The sequence below is a fragment of the Tachypleus tridentatus genome, chromosome 9, assembly GCF_004210375.1.
Source record: "Tachypleus tridentatus isolate NWPU-2018 chromosome 9, ASM421037v1, whole genome shotgun sequence".
NCBI classification, from domain to species: Eukaryota; Metazoa; Arthropoda; class Merostomata; order Xiphosura; family Limulidae; genus Tachypleus; species Tachypleus tridentatus.
Window position 1 is genome coordinate 152278703 of NC_134833.1, and position 26211 is coordinate 152304913.

At 33.4% G+C, this 26211-nt stretch overlaps 1 protein-coding gene across 1 annotated transcript in view; it reads left to right on the forward strand.

The window, feature by feature from the left end:
- The window catches only part of LOC143227527 (EH domain-binding protein 1-like), a 113781-nt gene that overhangs the window by 49736 nt on the left and 37834 nt on the right, over positions 1–26211 (forward strand). The window contains exons 6-7 of the mRNA XM_076458967.1: positions 12320–12510; positions 21892–22135. Of these exons, the coding sequence (XP_076315082.1) occupies positions 12320–12510; positions 21892–22135 (435 nt within the window). The remainder of the gene's footprint in view (positions 1–12319; positions 12511–21891; positions 22136–26211) is intronic.

A 26211-nucleotide genomic window follows, 5' to 3' on the forward strand; every position in this document is an offset into this window, starting at 1 on the left:
ACAGTATGTCTTTAGATTCTTTAGTCTGTTGATGTTTTAGTGAACAGTATGTCTTTAGATTCTTTAGTTTGTTGTTTTCGTCAACGGTACATCGTTAGATTATTTATTCTGTTGTTATTTTAATCTTAGTGAACAGTATGTCGTAAGATCCTTCACTTTGTTGATGTTTCAATGAACAGTAGTCTTTAGATTCTTTTGTCTCTTGTTGTTTTAATCCTACTGTACAGTATATCTTTAGATTCTGTATTCTATCGATGTTTTATTGAACAGTATGTCTTTAGATTCTTCAGTCTGTTTTTGTTTTAGTGAACAGTATGTTTTTAGACTTTTTAGTCTGTCGATGTTTTATGGAACAGTATGTCTTTAGATTCTTTAGTCTGTCGATGTTGTAGTGAACAGTATGTCTTTAGATTTTTTAGTCTGTCGATGTTTTAGTGAATAGTATGTCTTTAGATTTTTTAGTCTGTCGATGTTTTAGTGAACGGTATGTCTTTAGATTCTTTAGTCTGTCGATGTTTTAGTGAACAGTATGTCTTTAGATTCCTTATTCTATCGATGTTTTATTGAACAGTATGTCTTTAGATTCTTTAGTCTGTCGATGTTTTAGTGAATAGTATGTCTTTAGATTTTTTAGTCTGTCGATGTTTTAGTGAACGGTATGTCTTTAGATTCTTTAGTCTGTCGATGTTTTAGTGAACAGTATGTCTTTAGATTCTTTATTCTATCGATGTTTTATTGAACAGTATGTCTTTAGATTCTTTAGTCAGTTTTTGTTTTAGTGAACAGTATGTCTTTAGATTTTTTAGTCTGTCGATGTTTTAGTGAACAGTATGTTTTTAAATTTTTTAGTCTGTCCATGTTTTAGTGAACAGTATGTCTTTAGATTCTTTATTCTATCGATGTTTTATTGAACAGTATGTCTTTAGATTCTTTACTCTGTTTTTGTTTTAGTGAACAGTATGTTTTTAGATTTTTTAGTCTGTCGATGTTTTAGTGAACAGTATGTCTTTAGATTCTTTAGTCTGTTTTTGTTTTAGTGAACAGTATGTCTTAAGATTCTTTACACTGTTAATATTTTAGTGGACGGTATGTTTTTAGATTTTTTAGTCTGTTGATATTTCAGTGAACAGTATGTCTTTAGGTTCTTTAGTCTTTTGTTTAGTGAACAGTATGTCTTTAGATTCTTTATTCTATCGATGTTTTATTGAACAGTATGTCTTTAGATTCTTTAGTCTGTTTTTGTTTTAGTGAACACTATGTCTTTAGATTGTTTAGTCTGTCGATGTTTTAGTGAACAGTATGTCTTTAGATTCTTTAGTCTGTTTTTGTTTTAGTGAACACTATGTCTTTAGATTCTTTAGTCTGTCGATGTTTTATTGAACAGTATGTCTTTAGATTCTTTAGTCTGTCGATGTTTTAGTGAACAGTATGTCTTTAGATTCTTTAGTCTGTCGATGTTTTAGTGAACAGTATGTCTTTAGATTCTTTATTCTATCGATGTTTTAGTGAAAAATATGTTTTTAGATTCTTTACTCTCTTTTTGTTTTGAGAGAACAGTATGTCTTTAGATTATTCAGTGTGTTGATGTTTTTGTGAACAGATTGTGTTTAGATTTTTTTTTGTTTTATTCTTACAGTACAATATATCTTCAGATTCTTTCGTCTGTTGCTGCTTTAGTGTACAGTATATCTTTAGATTCCATATTCTGTTCTTGTTTTAATCTTAGTGAACAGTGTGTCTTCAGATTTTTTAGTTTCTCGATGTTTTAGTGAACAGTATGTCTTAAGATTCTTTTGTCTGTTGTTGTTTTTACCTAAGTGAACAGTATCTTTAGATTCTTTAGTCTGTTGTTGTTTTAATCTTAGTGAACAGTATGTCTTTAGATTCTTTAGTCTGTTGATGTTTTAGTGAAGAGTATGTCTTTAGATTCTTTAGTTTCTTGTTGTTTTCGTCAACGGTACATCGTTAGATTATTTATTCTGTTGTTATTTTAATCTTAGTGAACAGTATGTCTTTAGATTCTTTTGTCTCTTGTTGTTTTAATCCTACTGTACAGTATATCTTTAGATTCTGTATTCTATCGATGTTTTATTGAACAGTATGTCTTTAGATTCTTTAGTCTGTTTTTGTTTTAGTGAACAGTATGTTTTTAGATTTTTTAGTCTGTCGATGTTTTATGGAACAGTATGTCTTTAGATTCTTTAGTCTGTCGATGTTGTAGTGAACAGTATGTCTTTAGATTCTTTAGTCTGTTTTTTTAGTGAACAGTATGTCTTTAGATTTTTTAGTCTGTCGATGTTTTAGTGAACAGTATGTCTTTAGATTCTTTAGTCTGTTTTTGTTTTAGTGAACAGTATGTTTTTAGATTTTTGAGTCTGTCGATGTTTTATGGAACAGTATGTCTTTAGATTCTTTAGTCTGTCGATGTTGTAGTGAACAGTATGTCTTTAGATTTTTTAGTCTGTCGATGTTTTAGTGAACAGTATGTCTTTAGATTCCTTATTCTATCGATGTTTTATTGAACAGTATGTCTTTAGATTCTTTAGTCTGTCGATGTTTTAGTGAACAGTATGTCTTTAGATTCTTTATTCTATCGATGTTTTATTGAACAGTATGTCTTTAGATTCTTTATTCTATCGATGTTTTATTGAACAGTATGTCTTTAGATTCTTTAGTCAGTTTTTGTTTTAGTGAACAGTATGTCTTTAGATTTTTTAGTCTGTCGATGTTTTAGTGAACAGTATGTCTTTAAATTTTTTAGTCTGTCGATGTTTTAGTGAACAGTATGTTTTTAGATTCTTTATTCTATCGATGTTTCATTGAACAGTATGTCTTTAGATTCTTTAGTCTGTTTTAGTTTTATTGAACAGTATGTCTTTAGATTCTTTAGTCTGTTTTTTTAGTGAACAGTATGTCTTTAGATTCTTTAGTCTGTTTTTGTTTTAGTGAACAGTATGTCTTTAGATTCTTTAGCCTCTCGATGTTTTAGTGAAAAATATGTTTTTAGATTCTTTACTCTCTTTTTGTTTTAGAGAACAGTATGTCTTTAGATTATTCAGTGTGTTGATGTTTTTGTGAACAGATCGTCTTTAGATTTTTTTATTTGTTTTATTTTTTGTTTTTGTTTTATTCTTACAGTACAATATATCTTCAGATTCTTTAGTCTGTTGCTGCTTTAGTGTGCAGTATATCTTTAGATTCCATATTCTGTTCTTGTTTTAATCTTAGTGAACAGTGTGTCTTCAGATTTTTTAGTTTCTCGATGTTTTAGTGAACAGTATCTTTAGATTCTTCAGTTGGTTGATGTTTTAATCTTAGTGAACAGTATGTCTTTAGATTTTTTTGTCTCTCGATGTTTCATTGAATAGTTTATTTTTAGATTCTTTTGTCTGTTGTTTTAATCTTAGTCAACAGTATGTCTTTAGATTCTTTAGTCTGTTGTTGTTTTAATCTTAGTGAACAGTATGTCTTTAGATTCTTTAGTCTGTTGTTGTTTTAATCTTAGTGAACAGTATGTCTTTAGCTTCTTTAGTCTGTTGTTGTTTTAATCTTAGTGAACAGTATGTCTTTAGATTCTTTAGTCTGTTGTTGTTTTAATCTTAGTGAACAGTATGTCTTTAGATTCTTTAGTCTGTTGATGTTTTAGTGAACAGTATGTCTTTAGATTCTTTAGTTTGTTGTTTTCGTCAACGGTACATCGTTAGATTATTTATTCTGTTGTTATTTTAATCTTAGTGAACAGTATGTCGTAAGATCCTTCACTTTGTTGATGTTTCAATGAACAGTAGTCTTTAGATTCTTTTGTCTCTTGTTGTTTTAATCCTACTGTACAGTATATCTTTAGATTCTGTATTCTATCGATGTTTTATTGAACAGTATGTCTTTAGATTCTTTAGTCTGTTTTTGTTTTAGTGAACAGTATGTTTTTAGACTTTTTAGTCTGTCGATGTTTTATGGAACAGTATGTCTTTAGATTCTTTAGTCTGTCGATGTTGTAGTGAACAGTATGTCTTTAGATTTTTTAGTCTGTCGATGTTTTAGTGAACAGTATGTCTTTAGATTTTTTTAGTCTGTCGATGTTTTAGTGAACAGTATGTCTTTAGATTCTTTAGACTGTTGATGTTTTAGTGAACAGTATGTCTTTAGATTCCTTATTCTATCGATGTTTTATTGAACAGTATGTCTTTAGATTCTTTAGTCTGTCGATGTTTTAGTGAATAGTATGTCTTTAGATTCTTTAGTCTGTCGATGTTTTAGTGAACGGTAAGTCTTTAGATTCTTTAGTCTGTCCATGTTTTAGTGAACAGTATGTCTTTAGATTCTTTATTCTATCGATGTTTTATTGAACAGTATGTCTTTAGATTCTTTAGTCAGTTTTTGTTTTAGTGAACAGTATGTCTTTAGATTTTTTAGTCTGTCGATGTTTTAGTGAACAGTATGTCTTTAAATTTTTTAGTCTGTCGATGTTTTAGTGAACAGTATGTCTTTAGATTCTTTATTCTATCGATGTTTTTTTGAACAGTATGTCTTTAGATTCTTTAGTCTGTTTTTGTTTTAGTGAACAGTATGTTTTTAGATTTTTTAGTCTGTCGATGTTTTATGGAACAGTATGTCTTTAGATTCTTTAGTCTGTCGATGTTGTAGTGAACAGTATGTCTTTAGATTTTTTAGTCTGTCGATGTTTTAGTGAACAGTATGTTTTTAGATTTTTTTAGTCTGTCGATGTTTTAGTGAACAGTATGTCTTTAGCTTCTTTAGTCTTTGGTTTGGTGAACAGTATGTCTTTAGATTCTTTATTCTATCGATGTTTTATTGAACAGTATGTCTTTAGATTCTTTAGTCTGTTTTTGTTTTAGTGAACACTATGTCTTTAGATTCTTTAGTCTGTCGATGTTTTAGTGAACACTATGTCTTTAGATTCTTTAGTCTGTCTATGTTTTATTGAACAGTATGTCTTTAGATTCTTTAGTCTGTCGATGTTTTAGTGAACAGTATGTCTTTAGATTCTTTAGTCTGTCGATGTTTTAGTGAACAGTATGTCTTTAGATTTTTTATTCTATCGATGTTTTAGTGAAAAATATGTTTTTAGATTCTTTACTCTCTTTTTGTTTTAGAGAACAGTATGTCTTTATATTATTCAGTGTGTTGATGTTTTTGTGAACAGATTGTGTTTAGATTTTTTTTTTGTTTTATTCTTACAGTACAATATATCTTCAGATTCTTTCGTCTGTTGCTGCTTTAGTGTACAGTATATCTTTAGATTCCATATTCTGTTCTTGTTTTAATCTTAGTGAACAGTGTGTCTTCAGATTTGTTAGTTTCTCGATGTTTTAGTGAACAGTATGTCTTAAGATTCTTTTGTCTATTGTTGTTTTTACCTAAGTGAACAGTATCTTTAGATTCTTCAGTTGGTTGATGTTTTAATCTTAGTGAACAGTATGTCTTTAAATTCTTTAGTCTGTTGTTGTTTTAATCTTAGTGAACAGTATGTCTTTAGATTCTTTAGTCTGTTGATGTTTTAGTGAAGAGTATGTCTTTAGATTCTTTAGTTTCTTGTTGTTTTCGTCAACGGTACATCGTTAGATTATTTATTCTGTTGTTATTTTAATCTTAGTGAACAGTATGTCTTTAGATTCTTTTGTCTCTTGTTGTTTTAATCCTACTGTACAGTATATCTTTAGTTTCTGTATTCTATCGATGTTTTATTGAACAGTATGTCTTTAGATTCTTTAGTCTGTTTTTGTTTTAGTGAACAGTATGTTTTTAGATTTTTTAGTCTGTTTTTGTTTTAGTGAACAGTATGTTTTTAGTTTTTTTAGTCTGTCGATGTTGTAGTGAACAGTATGTCTTTAGATTTTTTAGTCTGTCGATGTTTTAGTGAACAGTATGTCTTTAGATTTTTTTAGTCTGTCGATGTTTTAGTGAACAGTATGTCTTTAGATTCTTTAGACTGTTGATGTTTTAGTGAACAGTATGTTTTTAGATTCCTTATTCTATCGATGTTTTATTGAACAGTATGTCTTTAGATTCTTTAGTCTGTCGATGTTTTAGTGAATAGTATGTCTTTAGATTCTTTAGTCTGTCGATGTTTTAGTGAACGGTATGTCTTTAGATTCTTTAGTCTGTTGTTGTTTTTACCTAAGTGAACAGTATCTTTAGATTCTTTAGTCTGTTGTTGTTTTAATCTTAGTGAACAGTATGTCTTTAGATTCTTTAGTCTGTTGATGTTTTAGTGAAGAGTATGTCTTTAGATTCTTTAGTTTCTTGTTGTTTTCGTCAACGGTACATCGTTAGATTATTTATTCTGTTGTTATTTTAATCTTAGTGAACAGTATGTCTTTAGATTCTTTTGTCTCTTGTTGTTTTAATCCTACTGTACAGTATATCTTTAGATTCTGTATTCTATCGATGTTTTATTGAACAGTATGTCTTTAGATTCTTTAGTCTGTTTTTGTTTTAGTGAACAGTATGTTTTTAGATTTTTTAGTCTGTCGATGTTTTATGGAACAGTATGTCTTTAGATTCTTTAGTCTGTCGATGTTGTAGTGAACAGTATGTCTTTAGATTCTTTAGTCTGTTTTTTTAGTGAACAGTATGTCTTTAGATTTTTTAGTCTGTCGATGTTTTAGTGAACAGTATGTCTTTAGATTCTTTAGTCTGTTTTTGTTTTAGTGAACAGTATGTTTTTAGATTTTTGAGTCTGTCGATGTTTTATGGAACAGTATGTCTTTAGATTCTTTAGTCTGTCGATGTTGTAGTGAACAGTATGTCTTTAGATTTTTTAGTCTGTCGATGTTTTAGTGAACAGTATGTCTTTAGATTCCTTATTCTATCGATGTTTTATTGAACAGTATGTCTTTAGATTCTTTATTCTATCGATGTTTTATTGAACAGTATGTCTTTAGATTCTTTATTCTATCGATGTTTTATTGAACAGTATGTCTTTAGATTCTTTAGTCAGTTTTTGTTTTAGTGAACAGTATGTCTTTAGATTTTTTAGTCTGTCGATGTTTTAGTGAACAGTATGTCTTTAAATTTTTTAGTCTGTCGATGTTTTAGTGAACAGTATGTTTTTAGATTCTTTATTCTATCGATGTTTCATTGAACAGTATGTCTTTAGATTCTTTAGTCTGTTTTTGTTTTATTGAACAGTATGTCTTTAGATTCTTTAGTCTGTTTTTTTAGTGAACAGTATGTCTTTAGATTCTTTAGTCTGTTTTTGTTTTAGTGAACAGTATGTCTTTAGATTCTTTAGCCTCTCGATGTTTTAGTGAAAAATATGTTTTTAGATTCTTTACTCTCTTTTTGTTTTAGAGAACAGTATGTCTTTAGATTATTCAGTGTGTTGATGTTTTTGTGAACAGATCGTCTTTAGATTTTTTTATTTGTTTTATTTTTTGTTTTTGTTTTATTCTTACAGTACAATATATCTTCAGATTCTTTAGTCTGTTGCTGCTTTAGTGTGCAGTATATCTTTAGATTCCATATTCTGTTCTTGTTTTAATCTTAGTGAACAGTGTGTCTTCAGATTTTTTAGTTTCTCGATGTTTTAGTGAACAGTATCTTTAGATTCTTCATTTGGTTGATGTTTTAATCTTAGTGAACAGTATGTCTTTAAATTCTTTAGTCTGTTGTTGTTTTAATCTTAGTGAACAGTATGTCTTTAGATTCTTTAGTCTGTTGATGTTTTAGTGAAGAGTATGTCTTTAGATTCTTTAGTTTCTTGTTGTTTTCGTCAACGGTACATCGTTAGATTATTTATTCTGTTGTTATTTTAATCTTAGTGAACAGTATGTCTTTAGATTCTTTTGTCTCTTGTTGTTTTAATCCTACTGTACAGTATATCTTTAGATTCTGTGTTCTATCGATGTTTTATTGAACAGTATGTCTTTAGATTCTTTAGTCTGTTTTTGTTTTAGTGAACAGTATGTTTTTAGATTTTTTAGTCTGTTTTTGTCTTAGTGAACAGTATGTTTTTAGTTTTTTTAGTCTGTCGATGTTGTAGTGAACAGTATGTCTTTAGATTTTTTAGTCTGTCGATGTTTTAGTGAACAGTATGTCTTTAGATTTTTTTAGTCTGTCGATGTTTTAGTGAACAGTATGTCTTTAGATTCTTTAGACTGTTGATGTTTTAGTGAACAGTATGTTTTTAGATTCCTTATTCTATCGATGTTTTATTGAACAGTATGTCTTTAGATTCTTTAGTCTGTCGATGTTTTAGTGAATAGTATGTCTTTAGATTCTTTAGTCTGTCGATGTTTTAGTGAACGGTATGTCTTTAGATTCTTTAGTCTGTCGATGTTTTAGTGAACAGTATGTCTTTAGATTCTTTATTCTATCGATGTTTTATTGAACAGTATGTCTTTAGATTCTTTAGTCAGTTTTTGTTTTAGTGAACAGTATGTCTTTAGATTTTTTAGTTTGTCGATGTTTTAGTGAACAGTATGTCTTTAAATTTTTTAGTCTGTGGATGTTTTAGTGAACAGTATGTCTTTAGATTCTTTATTCTATCGATGTTTTATTGAACAGTATGTCTTTAGATTCTTTAGTCTGTTTTTGTTTTAGTGAACAGTATGTCTTTAGATTCTTTAGTCTGTTTTTTAGTGAACAGTATGTCTTTAGATTTTTTAGTCTGTCGATGTTTTAGTGAACAGTATGTCTTTAGATTCTTTAGTCTGTTTTTGTTTTAGTGAACAGTATGTCTTTAGATTTTTTAGTCTGTCGATGTTTTAGTGAACAGTATGTTTTTAGATTCTTTACTCTCTTTTTGTTTTAGAGAACAGTATGTCTTTAGATTATTCAGTGTGTTGATGTTTTTGTGAACAGATTGTCTTTAGATTTTTTTATTTGTTTTATTTTTTTGTTTTTGTTTTATTCTTACAGTACAATATATCTTCAGATTCTTTAGTCTGTTCCTGCTTTAGTGTACAGATTCCATATTCTGTTCTTGTTTTAATCTTAGTGAACAGTGTGTCTTCAGATTTTTTAGTTTCTCGATGTTTTAGTGAACAGTATGTCTTAAGATTCTTTTGTCTGTTGTTGTTTTTACCTTAGTGAACAGTATCTTTAGATTCTTCAGTTGGTTGATGTTTTAATCTTAGTGAACAGTATGTCTTTAGATTTTTTGTCTCTCGATGTTTCATTGAATAGTTTATTTTTAGATATAGTTTATTTTTAGATTCTTTTGTCTGTTGTTTTAATCTTAGTCAACAGTATGTCTTTAGATTCTTTAGTCTGTTGTTGTTTTAATCTTAGTGAACAGTATGTCTTTAGCTTCTTTAGTCTGTTGTTGTTTTAATCTTAGTCAACAGTATGTCTTTAGATTCTTTAGTCTGTTGTTGTTTTAATCTTAGTGAACAGTATGTCTTTAGCTTCTTTAGTCTGTTGTTGTTTTAATCTTAGTGAACAGTATGTCTTTAGATTCTTTAGTCTGTTGTTGTTTTAATCTTAGTGAACAGTATGTCTTTAGATTCTTTAGTCTGTTGTTGTTTTAATCTTAGTGAACAGTGTGTCTTTAGATTCTTTAGTCTGATGTTGTTTTAATCTTAGTGAACAGTATGTCTTTAGATTCTTTAGTCTGTTGATGTTTTAGTGAACAGTATGTCTTTAGATTCTTTAGTTTCTTGTTGTTTTCGTCAACGGTACATCGTTAGATTATTTATTCTGTTGTTATTTTAATCTTAGTGAACAGTATGTCGTAAGATCCTTCACTTTGTTGATGTTTCAATGAACAGTAGTCTTTAGATTCTTTTGTCTCTTGTTGTTTTAATCCTACTGTACAGTATATCTTTAGATTCTGTATTCTATCGATGTTTTATTGAACAGTATGTCTTTAGATTCTTTAGTCTGTTTTTGTTTTAGTGAATAGTATGTTTTTAGCTTTTTTAGTTTGTCGATGTTTTATGGAACAGTATGTCTTTAGATTCTTTAGTCTGTCGATGTTGTAGTGAACAGTATGTCTTTAGATTTTTTAGTCTGTCGATGTTTTAGTGAACAGTATGTCTTTAGATTCTTTAGTCTGTCGATGTTTTAGTGAACAGTATGTCTTTAGATTATTTATTTTATCGATGTTTTATTGAACAGTATGTGTTTAGATTCTTTAGTCTGTCGATGTTTTAGTGAACAGTATGTCTTTAGATTCTTTAGTCTGTTTTTGTTTTAGTGAACAGTATGTCTTAAGATTCTTTACACTGTTAATATTTTAGTGGACGGTATGTCTTTAGATTTTTTTGTCTGTTGATATTTTAGTGAACAGTATGTCTTTAGATTCTTTAGTCTTTTGTTTAGTGAACAGTATGTCTTTAGATTCTTTATTCTATCGATGTTTTATTGAACAGTATGTGTTTAGATTCTTTAGTCTGTTTTTGTTTTAGTGAACAGTATGTCTTTAGATTCTTTGGTCTGTCGATGTTTTAGTGAACAGTATGTCTTTAGATTCTTGAGTTTGTCGATGTTTTAGTGAACAGTATGTCTTTAGATTCTTTAGTCTGTCGATGTTTTAGTGAACAGTATGTCTTTAGATTATTTATTTTATCGATGTTTTATTGAACAGTATGTCTTTAGATTCTTTAGTCTGTTTTTGTTTTATTGAACAGTATGTCTTTAGATTCTTTAGTTTGTCGATGTTTTAGTGAACAGTATGTCTTTAGATTCTTTCGTCTTTCGATGTTTTAGTGAACAGTATGTCTTTAGATTCTTTTGTTTGTTTTTTTTAGTGAACAGTATGTCTTTAGATTTTTTAGTCTGTCGATGTTTTAGTGAACAGTATGTCTTTAGATTTTTTAGTCTGTCGATGTTTTAGTGAACAGTATGTCTTTAGATTCTTGAGTCTGTTTTTTTTAGTGAACAGTATGTCTTTAGATTTTTTAGTCTGTCGATGTTTTGGTGAACAGTATGTCTTTAGATTCTTTAGTCTGTTTTTGTTTTAGTGAACAGTATGTCTTTAGATTTTTTAGTCTGTCGATGTTTTAGTGAACAGTATGTCTTTAGATTATTTAGTCTGTTTTTGTTTTAGTGAACAGTTTTTCTTGAGATTTTTTAGTCTCTCGATGTTTTAGTGAAAAATATGTTTTTAGATTCTTTACTCTCTTTTTCTTTTAGAGAACAGTATGTCTTTAGATTATTCAGTGTGTTGATGTTTTTGTGAAGAGATTGTCTTTAGATTTTTTTTATTTGTTTTATTTTTTTTTGTTTTATTCTTACAGTACAATATATCTTCAGATTCTTTAGTCTGTTGCTGCTTTAGTGTACAGTATATCTTTAGATTCCATATTCTGTTATTGTTTTAATCTTAGTGAACAGTGTGTCTTCAGATTTTTTAGTTTCTCGATGTTTTAGTGAACAGTATGTCTTAAGATTCTTTTGTCTGTTGTTGTTTTTATCTTAGTGAACAGTATCTTTAGATTCTTCAGTTGGTTGATGTTTTAATCTTAGTGAACAGTATGTTTTTAGATTTTTTTGTCTCTCGATGTTTCATTGAACAGTTTATTTTTAGATTCTTTTGTCTGTTGTTTTAATCTTAGTCAACAGTATGTCTTTAGATTCTTTAGTCTGTTGTTGTTTTAATCTTAGTGAACAGTATGTCTTTAGCTTCTTTAGTCTGTTGTTGTTTTAATCTTAGTGAACAGTATGTCTTTAGATTCTTTAGTCTGTTGTTTTAATTTTAGTGAACAGTATGTCTTTAGATTCTTTAGTCTGTTGTTGTTTTAATCTTAGTGAACAGTATGTCTTGAGATTCTTTAGTCTGTTGTTGTTTTAATCTTAGTGAACAGTATGTCTTTAGATTCTTTAGTCTGTTGTTGTTTTAATCTTAGTGAACAGTATGTCTTTAGATTCTTTAGTCTGTTGTTGTTTTAATCTTAGTGAACAGTATGTCTTTAGATTCTTTAGTCTGTTGTTGTTTTAATCTTAGTGAACAGTATGTCTTTAGATTCTTTAGTCTGTTGTTGTTTTAATCTTAGTGAACAGTATGTCTTTAGATTCTTTAGTCTGTTGTTGTTTCAATTTTAGTTATCAGTAAAGTGTTTAGATTCTTTAGGTTGTTGTTGTTTTTATCTTTGTGAAAAATAAAGTCTGTTAAACCTTTGTTTGGTGTGGTGATCTTTGTGAACAGTATGTGTTTGTATTTTCTAGATGGTCAAATACTATACCTTTGGTGGACAGTAAAGTGTTAACTTATTGTTTTTGGTTTATTTGAGAATAGATTTTTTTGTGTTATAAAGTGTATATTTGTATCATTATATGTGAGCTTCCATTTTGTTTATTATACCAGCAAAACAATGTTGCTTTAGCTTGTAACATGAGTTATTTCATAATGCAGGGATGAAGACTTACAGAGCATTGCCAGCCTCATGAGCATTCAGCCACCTGATCATGACGTTGGAAACTTGGATGATTTTGAAGACGAATCTGAAATGAGTCGAGAAGACACAGCTGCCACAATTTCGGAGCTGGCCTCCCAGTTTGGGCTCTTGGTGTCAGGTCATGACTCATCTGAAGAAAATAACACAAGTAAGATATGTATATTTGTATCTATATGTGTATTATATTGAACTAATACAAAATTAACGCATAAGATGTATACGTAAGTGTTTATGTGAATTATTTTGAACAAGTTCAGCATTTACATTCATAAGATATGTATGTATACTTGTCTAACTGTTTGTGTATATCATACTATACTGATATTAAGTTTACACATGTAAGTTATGTATGAACATCTGAACTGAATGTTAGTATATTGAAGTAATTTTAAGTTTTCTCTTTGCTTAGTGAATGCACAAATGTTGCAGCATTTGTTTATTTTAATGTATGTGTACAAATGTAGCATTTGTTTGTTAAACAAGAAATGTTGTATGTGTTTGTTGAGTGGACATGCAGAAATGGATGTGGAAATATGTTCAGTTTATATATAAAGTAGATGTGTAAGAATTCTATAGTTATGAGTGAGTGAAGATATAAAAATATGGCATTTGTGTGTGTAAATATGAATTTTTTTGTTAACTGGTCTCAGAGGACTTGTTAAAACTGGTTTATTTCTTCTGTAAGGTTAAACACTTAAAGAACTGTGTTCAGAGGAGAATCGTTTGGGATTGTAACAAAACTTTTAAAACCCTTCTGTCTTTATAAAAGAAAATATTCAAATCTGTGAGACATTCTTTAACTTGGATATCTTCTGTTGATGTCATGCTTGACAAGTGTAGGTTATCAGAGTATTGATAAACTTTGAATGTAATGTACCAAAGAATCTTTAACTGGAGATGTCTTCCACATAAGTCAACAGTAAGCTTCACTTTGTTCTGTGAGGTGGGTCTAGTGAAGATAGCCTGTGGTAAAACTGTAAACCTAAACAGCCAAGTTAAACAAATCAAATTAAAGAAACGTGTACATTGTTTACGGACATCAAAGTCTGATATCAATAGGTGTTTACAGATAGTATCATAAACCCTCTACCTTGAGTTTGTACAGTGTTTACACATATCAGCCTAGACTACTACGTTATCAATATCTTCTATTAGTAGATGTTTACAGACAGTATCATAAACCCTCCGTATTGAGTTTGTACAGTGTTTACAGATATCAGCCTAGACTACTATGTTATCAATATCTGGTATCAGAAGATGTTTACAGACAGTTTCATAAATCCTCCATCTTAGTTTGTACAGTGTTTACAGCCTAGACTACCATGTTATCAATGATTTTAAACACGAACATAAGTTATATTGAGTACTAGTCTAAATGTTATAGTTTAAACTTTATTTATTAAATGTATTATTTTCCTCAGCGTGAAGAGATTGTTTAGCATAAGGAAATTTGTTTTCTTATTTAACAGAACATTTGTTATTTATAACTTTATAATACTTGTTAATGTTTGTAGAATATTAAAAAATTAGCACTTCAACTCAGACGTTATATTGTGGTCGTGCACCCATTCTGTATAGGTAAAAGTGTTGAAACGTATTGTAGTGTTTAAAATTACATTATTGCTCTTGTATTTTGTATCTACTTGTTATAGGGGGCTTGACACGTTCGCTGCTGCACAGTATTACAAAATAAACAATTCAAGGAGGTGGCCAATGGGCAGTTACACTGACCTAAACTCATATAACGCGAGAGAAATTTGACTTTGTAAGAAAACTGCCTGTGATCCATCGTTGGGACACGTGGCAGCGAACGAGTTAATATTACGTATTCGACTGTATACCATCCGACGAGTTGTTTACTTTTATTTAAGCGTGTGTCGAGGTTTGGTGTTTTATGTCGTTCGAATGTCTGTCGGTGTTTGGGTAATAAAAGTTCATACCCTAGATGGTCAGGTTCTCTATGACCTCTTCCTCCTCCCCGAACTTATGTTCTTGAGGTGTTTTATGGCGCAGAAAGCTTGTTTGTTTTGAATTTCGCGCAAAGCTACTCGAGGGCTATCTGCGCTAGCCATCCCTAATTTAACAGTGTAAGACTAGAGGGAAGGCAGCTAGTCATCATCACCCACTGCGAACTCTTGGGCTACTCTTTTACCAAGGAATAGCGGGATTGACCGTCACATTATATGCCCCCACGGCTGAAAGGGCGAGCATGTTTGGCGCGACGGGGATGCGAACCCGCGACCCTCTGATTACGAGTCGCACGCCTTAACACGCTTGGCCATGCCGGGCCGCACAGAAAGCAATCAGGCTATTTGCGCCTCGTATCGAGGCGGGCATCAATAACTGTTGATCTTGTGGCGAAGTTTTTCGTAGCGTATGATTTCCGCGTGCACCAGAATAAGTCGTTTCAACTATTTTATCAAGGTAGCAGTCCACGACTGATTGCCTTTCGGAAAAGCTTGTTTTTAGTGCTATCAGATGTCTGAGTGTGCTTTCTCAGTGTTGTTCTTATAGCCACATCAGACTATCTGCTGTGTTCACCGAGGGAAATCGAATCCCTGGAATCTAACGTTATAAATCGTAAATCCAAAGACTTACCTCTGTCCAACCAGGGAGCAGCTCCTTCTGAATTATTAACTTTGAAAATTGTGTTTTCCCAACAATCAGGTGCGAGTTCACTAATGGTTAACGCGAGAATTGTCTGTTTGTGTTTTCTCAACATCCGGGGTCTGAATTATTGTTCTTTATTACGTAACAAGCCGCGACCCACAAAACATTCGCGGTTCTTTTCATACCATTTTTTTTAGGATTTGCTTTATCATTTTATAGCACGGCATTCAAGCAACGCTTTTTTGCAGGTTTTATGTGTTAGATCAATAAATCCTCGTATATTTGAAGAAAATTTTACGCGGGCAGACAAATAAACTCTCTTAGACGTAACTTTATGTAATAAAACTTCACGAAGCAAACAATGAAGTAATGGTATTTATTATGACGAACGGAGTATGAAACAGTTCTGAGTGCTCAGAGTGTGATGCGGTTTTACGAGATGAAACAAAGAAGAATAAATCCGCAATAAATACAAAAAGAAAATAGTTCTAGTGTTAAAAACAGTGCATGAAACAAACCAAAGTGAATTATTCCAAAGTAAAGTAAACTGTAAAGCTGAAACGAAGTCAAACTTATCTCAATTTGCAAGAAACGTCTAAATACATATTTACAATGTTATAAACATACGTTTTTTTAACGAACTGCGCTTGAGTATTTTAATACCTAAACAAGTCGAGGAAAGCCATAAAATCTGTATTTAGTATGATGTCAATTTTCTAAATGTTGTTTGTGTGAAATAGTTTACAAATAAAAAAATTTGAAGTTGAAATCGAAGTCGATCATTACATTTGTTTGTTTTTTGAATTTCGCGCAAAGGTACACGAGGGATATCCGCGATAGCCGTTCGTAATTTAGTAGTGTAAGACTAGAGGGAAAGCAGCTAGTCATCACCACCCACCGCCAACTCTTTTACCAACGAATAGTGGAATTGACCGTAACATTATAACGCCCCTACCGTGGGAGCATTTCAGTTTTTATGTAAAATTCCTTTGTGATCCCACACAACAATAGATGTCACTTTTTATAGTGCTTATGTGATCACTTTGTGTAAATGTTAAATACTCTATTTTGTATGTTGTTTTTAATGTACAACAACTGGCAAGTTTATGCCCAGAGCGGGACACAACCCTCAATAAATGCCTATAACATTCTACTGGGTCCCTCATGGCCAGGTGGTCGTAATCTGAGGGTCGCAGGTTCGAATCCCTGTCGCACCAAACATGCTCGCCCTTTCAGCCCTGGGGGCGTTATAATGTGACGGTCAATCCCACTATTCTTGTGTAAAAGAGTAGCCCAAGAGTTGGCGGTGGGTGGTGTTGAGTAGCTACCTTCCCTCTAGTCTTACACTGCTAAATTAGGGACTGCTAGCGCAGATAGCCTTCGAGTAGATTTGCGTGAAATTCAAAAAACAAACAAACAAACTTTTAATTATTTTTTTTTTCAAGTTTGAGAAACTACATTTACTTGGAAATATTTCTATATTTTCTCCAACAACAACGCTCGAGTCGAAGTGGAACACCATTTTGGAACCTTTTTTGACAATAAATAAAATATTATTTTGAAAGCAGACCGTGTTCACTTTCACCACACACACACACACACACATGAACATTCATCAAGGAATAACGCCGTCACGACGTCGCCTGGTTCTGGGATGTTGCGACACCCTGGCTGGGTATAAAACGAAACTAAACAGGTTTTCTTTGCTTATAATGTGCGCGTGCAACGTGTGATTCAATTTAAATTTCAATTTACACTCGATAAGCAGCGGAAGTGAAAGGGGCAACTACTAACACACCGTCGAACCACACGACTAGATTGTACGTAAATTAATCTAAAATGAAGAGTAACCATTTATTCTTTCACTGCTTTTGAAGCTCATATGCCATGCATAATTCTTCTCGAGATTCATGATATACGCACGTTTTACTAACATTTTAGTGTCTACTGACTGATAACATATTACTGTGTACTGGTTATGGCAGGTGACCCCTCCTCCAGGCGGCCTTCAGTTCCCTTTCGGGAACAGTGTAGTTATGTGTGTTTTGTTATTGTATTTCTTTTATTTTACACCTAAAGTGTATTTGATTGTTGTTATTTATGTCATTGTAGCTCACACCTACATCAAAGTATGATCTGCTGGATATTTTAGCCATAGTAACAGTGGATGATATAATGACAGTATGATCTGCTAGATATTTTAACCGTAGTAACAGTGGATAATATAATGACAGTCATTTTTCGGACACAGATTGTGGTTCTTTAATGTCATAATTTGTTAAAACATTATTTAGTTAAGTATTGTTTTAACTAAAAAAAACAAACTGGTAGGGTGCGTTGTTTTCAGTTAACTTTAAGTGTTATTGAAATTATATAGTGCACATAAATATATAGTGAAATTAATTGTCTAAATGAATAAACAAAGTCATCAGGAAGGACTGCGTTAAAACAGCAAATCCCAACTTCTGATTAATTATATTATAGCCATAAATTTTAAAACCATAAACCAAAACACGTTAAAATGATTTTTTTTTTAAATACGCTGCACATCTTTTAAAAAAGGACCGTAGGATACAAGCTACAACATGGGATTATAAAATGTATCGTAGGTTTCGGAGGTGGGTGAAGAGGTAGGACACACATTGCGGTGGGGATACACCGTCTATTAGTCTTAACCTCCAATTCGCTAGTGTCAAATAAAAAATTAGAAATTAGAGAGCGAGGTGTGGGTGCTCAAGCCCACAACGACCCACATCTATATCACCCTTCACTGCCTGCTGACAGTTGTTGGAAGGTGACTGCTCTTCCAAGTTAGAATAAGAAAAATAAACATAAAAAGGTGAAAAATAATAAATAGATAAATAATGAAGATAAGGTACTACTATAAGAGGGTGAGTAAGATAGAAGTTACCTCTTGAAGTTAGCATTCCTGCCCCCAGTATGTGACCTCTGTTGGGATCGAACCTTGTACCCGATACATTAACTAGTGGGTCACACGAAACAAAATAGTATTTCGTACTAAATGTCGACACAACAGTATCATAATTTTAACAATATGCGACAAACAGATAGAATATTAATCAGACGATTAGTTTCGTTCTAAGTTTATTTCTTGGTGAATCATAGTTTTCCGTTACAATTTACAGCTTTTATAGTGAGTAAAACTAGTTTTCAGAAGACGTTTAAATACTCAAGTTATCTTTGCCGTACAACGTGTCTACTTAATACTGGTCACGCCGGTGATCGAAACGTTGTAGCTAGGCCTGGCATGGCCAAGAGCGTAAAGGCATTCGACTCGCAATCGTATGGTCGCGGGTTCGAATTCCCGTCACACCAAACAAGCTCGCCCTTTCAGTCGTGTGGGCATTATAAAATGACGGTCAATCCCACTATTCGTTGGTAAAAGAGTATCCCGAGAGTTGGCGGTGGGTAGTGATGACTAGCTGCCTTCCCTCTAGTCTTACACTGCTAAATTAGGGACGGCTAGCACAGATAGCCCTCTAGCAGCTTTGCGCAAAATTCAAACCAAACAAGCCACACCAGATTTCAAGTGGGCCAATAGAATGGATATGTTTTATTTTCACCAGTAGATTAGAATGATTTGACTTGAATTTCGCGCAAAGCTACACGACGTGTAAGGTTATCTGTGATAGCCGTCTTTAATTTAGCCGGGTAAGACTAGAGGGAAGACAGCTAGTCATCACCACCCACCGCCAACTCTTGGGCTATTCTTTTACCAACGAATACTTGAATTCACTGTAACATTGTAAAGCCCAACGGCTGAAAGGTCGAGCATGTTTGGTGTAACGGGAAATCGAACCTGTGACCCTCAGATTGAAAGCCGAGCACCCTAACCACCAGGCCATGCCAGGCGAAGATTAGGTTCGCCTTCCTTTGTGACCTCTGATAGGATATACTTGTTCTATAATTAACGAGAGATATTTCTCTCGTTAATTATAAAAGACATTTTTCATGTTGACTAAAATAATGGAATTGTACTTAATAAACGAACGGTACCATTGGATAAGATTTTCGAATCAGATACCTTGATGATCAAACGCCACCATGAATTAGATTCTTGACTCAGTCACCCCCTATTGGTGTAGCTGTATGTTTGTGGGCAACGCTAGAAACCGTTGTTTAGTTTCGATACCCGTGGTGGGCAGAGCATAGATAGCCCATTGTATAGTTTTATGCTTAACTACAAAGAAAGAAACATCTTGACTCATTCAGGCCATCTGGTGGGCCAGCGGTAAGTTTACGAACTTACAACACTAAAATTCTATGTTCGATTTCCCTTGGTAGATAGAAATGAAGTGGAGCAGAGTGAATATTTGCGCTAAAAAACACGAAAAAATTCTATTGGATACCGAAATGGGCAAACTAAGCCATTGGTTACAATTTTTGACTAATTCATCATTTTGGTGAGCAGACCAGGGTTTAATTTCGTATTTCTAGGGAGAGTAGATGTTTTAGGGTGTAACTCCGGGTTGTGGAGGTTGAGAAAAGCAAATAAAATATGTGCAAACTAATTGACCCGCACATCCGGGAAACACTAGCACTGGTGCCGCTAAACAGGTGTGTGAGAATACTATCTAACCGTGACGTAGCGGCTCTTAGAATGGCTCTGAGCTTTGTTCCAAGAACAGACTTTTAGCTCATATGTTCATCATCTTTTGACCGATTTAAGATATAATTATAGTTTTGGACTCAGGATGTGAAACACTTTCGATTAATACATTTGAGCACACTCAAAATCCCTCTAAACTTGTTTAAAACAATTTCATTTTGAGGGAAGGCTGGTAGAGACCTTGATGAGTAGTAAAATCGAATCGGGTATATGCACGTCCTTCGTTTGGTATTGCTGGCGCACGAAAATACGGCTAATAAAACAGAGTACTCCACTTGTAATCTGTGGGACACGGGTTCGAATCCTTGTCACACCAGACATGCTTGCCTTTTCAGCCGTGGGGGCGGTATAATGTGACGGTCAATCCCACTATTCGTTGGTAAAAGAGTAGCCCAACAGTTGGCGATGAGTGGTGATGACTAGCTGTCTTCCCTCTAGTCTTACATTGCTAAATTTGAGACGGCTAGCGCAGATAGCCTTCATGTAGCTTTGCGCGAAATTCAAAACAAACAAAATAAAATAAGACAAATAATAAAGGTTTAATAGATTAATTTATCCTAATCTCGCCTCAAATAATTCCCTATGTCGCGGCTTATGAGGATTCACTTTTATTTTAACTACAACCATCACAGTGTTACCTGATATAAATTCAAAATTTATCTTGGTGGGACATTTGTTCTTCCAGATTCACTTCCAAAAATTGGACGCATAAATAAGGTGTGGTTCCAGGATATTTACAAAACAGAATGATCCAGTCCCTGGAGTCGAACTGGAAAAAATGATCCGAATATTTCTGTTTGGAGTAAAAGTCTGGAACAGTTAGTGTAATCAGACATAAAGATGAAAATCTGTTTCATGAAAATGTCTGGTAACAGTATAATCAGACGTGAAACCTATTTAACTCAGATACCACGATGACAGTATCGTCAGACATGAAACCTGTTTAACTTAGATACCACGATGACAGTATCGTCAGACGTGAAACCTATTTAACTCAGATACCACGATGACAGTATCGTCAGACATGAAACCTGTTTAACTTAGATACGACGATGACAGTGTCATCAGACATGAAACCTGTATAACTGGGATACCACGATAACAGGATCATTAGAGGTGAAACCTGTATAACTGGGATACCACGATAACAGGATCATTAGAGGTGAAACCTGTATAACTGGAATACCACGATAACAGGATCATTAGAGGTGAAACCTGTATAACTGGGATACCACGATAACAGGATCATCAGAGGTGAAACCTGTTTAACTCGGATAACACGATAACAGGATCATCAGAGGTGAAACCTGTTTAACTCGGATAACACGATAACAGGATCATCAGAGGTGAAACCTGTTTAACTCGGATAACACGATAACAGGATCATCAGAGGTAAAACCTGTTTAATTTGGATATCACGATAACAGGATCATCAGACATGAAACCTGTTTGATTCGGATTTCACGATAACAGGATCATCAGACGTAAAGATCTTTCTAACTGTGGTTTCTTTCATATATTAATTAGACAAGGGAGTGTGTGTCTGTTTTGTCAGATTAAATAAAGAGCAGTTTAGGAAGCCACAGTGTCCTTTATGGCTGTCACAAAATGTAGTGTGCTCCAGTTAACACTCTGGTTGTATGTGCGTGTTTATTTTCTGTGAAATCTCCAGTTTCTATGGTTTTAACGCAGCCAAACGAAATAGTTGCGGCTCCTTTCTAATCCTCCAGCGTTTTCGTGATAGGTCATTGTTGTCACGTGTCCTGCACCGTGATTAGTATGTGCTGTGTGTAATGTAATTTGCATACAGTCCATCCGAATATTAATCCAGTGAAGTTCCTCTGAGAATATAGCAGTGGTAATGTAATGATCCAATCGAATAAGCGCCCAACCGTCGCGCTAATTCACTTGGTGGCACCGTACATGTTTCTCTGTGTGTATATATATTTCTCCTTCGGTCCATTGGGATTTTGATAGCAACAGAAGTTGGATAGTAGCTAATGTTAATTTTCCACCCTGTTGATCTGGCCTTAGGCTTAATATCGTAAATATATGCATCGAAAAATGATTAAACATACTTCGTGTTACTGCAGGGAACTCTGAACTACAAAGGGGATATTTTCCCCTAAATGTGTATGTAGTTTCGTAATGATTATTCACCCTCCGTTTTGTTTGATACCGTAGAGTAGTAAGTACAGTGTTATTTATCATTTAGATGTTCTACTAAACTGTCAGTTCCTACAAATCTGTCACCTTGCCCAATGACCTGTCTGTTTCCTCCACTTACAGTAGCCAGCCAATCCAAGTGTTCAGCCGCCTCTCAGTCCCTAGAATCTGGCGTTCGACAGTCTAAATCTACATATTACCCGGCTAGCTCCATCAAACAGACGGGAGCTGCTGTTCCGTCAAGCACTACCGTTGCCTCAGTTGAAGGTCAGTCCTCGTCCCCTGGTGGAGGTCTCACCAACACTGCTGATTCAGAAACAGACAATCCAAGACATCGCAGCTCTCAGGTTACTGTTGAAACAACCAGGTAAGAATTCTTGAAGTAATAAGATGTGTTACACAAGGCTCTGGAGTTGAGAGTAAATAGTAGGAAGTAAGAAACTTCGCCTGCAATATACTGTACTCATAACTGTACCAAAATTAATGTAGCTTTGTGTATTATACATTACGTAAAGACGAAATAATTTAACACTTTTATTACATCTTAAAATGATTCTTTTCTGGGTTTATTAGATTAAAAAAAGAACCAAATACAAATTACTGTTCTTTGTAAATGTTTGTGGGCAAAAGAATAATGAAACTTTGAAGTTACTTACGTAGTTTGAGTACTGAAACCACGTGTACTCATTGTAATTACGTAAACCTAACTTGTTCACCAATATAAGACTTGAGTATCCAACCAACCACTAAACCTGAAAGTTAACATAAGAAGTGAAGAAGTAAATACAAAACAGTAAATCTGATGGGTAACATATGGAGTGAAGAAGTAAATACAAAACAGTAAATCTGATGGGTAACATATGGAGTGAAGAAGTAAATACAAAACAGTAAATCTGATGGGTAACATATGGAGTGAAGAAGTAAATACAAAACAGTAAATCTGATTGTAACATATGGAGTGAAGAAGTAAATACAAGACAGTAAACCTGATGGGTAACATATGGAGAGAAGAAGTTAATACAAGACAGTAAACCTGATGGATAACATATGGAGAGAAGAAGTTAATACAAGACAGTAAACCTGATTGGTAACATATGGAGTGAAGAAGTAAATACAAAACAGTAAATCTGATTGTAACATATGGAGTGAAGAAGTAAATACAAAACAGTAAACCTGATTGTAACATATGGAGTGAAGAAGTAAATACAAAACAGTAAACCTGATGGTAACATTTGGAGTGAAGAAGTAAATACAAAACAGTAAACCTGATGGGTAACATATGGAGTGAAGAAGTAAATACAAAACAGTAAACCTGATTGTAACATATGGAGTGAAGAAGTAAATACAAAACAGTAAACCTGATTGTAACATATGGAGTGAAGAAGTAAATACAAGACTGTAAACCTGATGGGTAACATATGGAGTGAAGAAGTAAATACAAAACAGTAAACCTGATTGTAACATATGGAGTGAAGAAGTAAATACAAGACTGTAAACCTGATGGGTAACATATGGAGTGAAGAAGTAAATACAAAACAGTAAACCTGATTGTAACATATGGAGTGAAGAAGTAAATACAAGATTAAACCTGATGGGTAACATATGGAGTGAAGAAGTAAATACAAAACAGTAAATCTGATTGTAACATATGGAGTGAAGAAGTAAATACAAAACAGTAAACCTGATTGTAACATATGGAGTGAAGAAGTAAATACAAAACAGTAAACCTGATTGTAACATATGGAGTGAAGAAGTAAATACAAAACAGTAAACCTGATTGTAACATATGGAGTGAAGAAGTAAATACAAAACAGTAAACCTGATGGTGAACATATGGAGTGAAGAAGTAAATACAAAACAGTAAACCTGATTGTAACATATGGAGTGAAGAAGTAAATACAAAACAGTAAACCTGATGGGTAACATATGGAGTGAAGAAGTAAATACAAAACAGTAAACCTGATTGTAACATATGGAGTGAAGAAGTAAATACAAAACAGTAAACCTGATTGTAACATATGGAGTGAAGAAGTAAATACAAGACTGTAAACCTGATGGGTAACATATGGAGTGAAGAAGTAAATACAAAACAGTAAACCTGATTGTAACATATGGAGTGAAGAAGTAAATACAAGATTAAACCTGATGGGTAACATATGGAGTGAAGAAGTAAATACAAAACAGTAAACCTGATGGGTAACATATGGAGTGAAGAAGTAAATACAAAACAGTAAACCTGATGGGTAACATATGGAGTGAAGAAGTAAATACAAAACAGTAAACCTGATTGTAACATATGGAGTGAAGAAGTAAATACAAAACAGTAAACCTGATGGGTAACATATAGAGTGAAGAAGTAAATACAAAACAGTAAACCTGATTGTAACATATGGAGTGAAGAAGTTAATACAAAACAGTAAATCTGATGGGTAACATATGGAGTGAAGAAATATAACAAATACTAGATGATTCAGAATGTAACCATATGAATAATTCACACCTGGTAGTCAGTTTTTAGTGACAGGGTATCTGTTGAAAAGTGTATTCTTCAAGAAAATAAGATACTGTATTACTGTGTATTTGTCCCTCACGATACAGATATACATGTATGTGTCACTTGAAGGATCAGTTCACCTACTGATACAGAGAGGTAGGTTCTGTCTTCCATTACTGTTAGGAAATGATTTGAATCTTATGGTTTATTGGTGTTTGAGACATTGTTTATGTGAAAGATGGTTCTGTTGAGGTGAAGGTTTCCTTCTATATTTATAAGGGTTACCACTTACCCAATTGTAGATAAACAGATAAAATTTATTATATTTGCCTTATACATGAATACTGACACTTGTCATATTTCGTTGTTTGTTTTTGTGGGTTTACAACCTCAAGTTCTGTTGGTTATCAAACGTATGTCTGTAGCAAGTCCAGGATGGACTTTCAGAGGCGAGTGGATTCCTTATAGATCAGCTTTTTTCGTTTTGCATCCAGCGCAGCGCAACCCCTTCCCCTCCCCGCGTTCCTTCGTCTACAAAATTTGACATGTGTGTCAAAGAGAGATTTCTTTCGTATTCCAGTTGGGATTATCGAACGTGCAAGTGTACCGTGAAATGGGCAGAAATTTTATATTATGTATTTCTCTAGGGTACTTTGTTGGGGACAGACAAAGGTTCGACTTTGGTTTCGATTTGTTTTTCTCTGCTGTCAGTATTACATCGGTGCTCATGTTTTGAAAGTAGCTGTATATAAAGATAAAAATATTTGTTCTTTTACATTCCCCTGGCGTCCTCGGTACATACCGGGATCGAGTTAACTAAACTGTTTGTCGCCTTCTTCCTATGGCAGCTTATCGTTTAGAATCTGACAGACTCTGGCACTGTATAGAACGCGTTAAAACAACGTACCGGTGTATATTATTATTTTTTTAATCAGTGTTGTCTTGTTATAAGCTTTTAAAAATATATCTCTAGATACAGGTTATATTAAAACAACATATATTTCAAGAGTTTAACAAACCACTATTTATTTGTACAGAAGGGTGTGTACTGATTATTCAGTTAAAATTACTAGCACTAAGTTCTGTATCTTTCCCCAATGTCCCTACTCTGCCTGTTTCCCCCTACTTTAAAGAAGTGTGACGTCATGGTAACATCTCCGCTGTGTAATTGTTCCAAAGAACTACATTATCTTAGTATTCCATTCGTTTTGTGCAGTTTTTTGTACGTCGGCTAATGTACTTATTTTGCCACTATCAAGCGCAGTTGCGACAAAGATCATTGAAGTTACATTGGAAAACTTGACATTGACAGGACTTGTGGTACCAGTGTTTCAGCTAAGTTTTTCGTGAAAACAGTAATTGATTTCCAGCCTTTAATTTTTTATATTTTTGAACTTCTATCAGATTCAACTCTTTAGTTATCATATCCTGAAGGGTTATGGAAGATATGACCACCTTCATAGCAATGTTAATTTGGGTCGGAAGGTTTTGTTTCCTAAACACACTCTTTTAAACAAGATCAAATGTTCATGATATTCTTTAAGCTTTTATAATGCATCAGGTTTCTTTAATATGTAACTAATTTATTGTTATAATCGGAAAGCCTGCATACGCTCCTATATGTGAGCGTGCATGTGTCCGTAAAAACGTTTGTTATTTTTTTAATTTCGCACAAAGATTCACGAGGGCTATCTGCGCTAGCCGTGCCTAATTTAGTAGTGTAAGACTAGAGGGAAGGCAGCTAGTCATCACCACCCACCGCCAACTCTTAGGCCACTCTTTTACCAAAGAGTAGGCCTGGCATGGCCTAGCGCGCTAAGGCGTGCGCTTCGTAATCTGAGGGTCGCGGGTTCGCGCCCGAATCGCGCCAAACATGCTCGCCCTCCAGCCGTGGGGGTGTTATAATGTAACGGCCAATCACACTTTTCGTTGGTAAAAGCGTAGCCCAA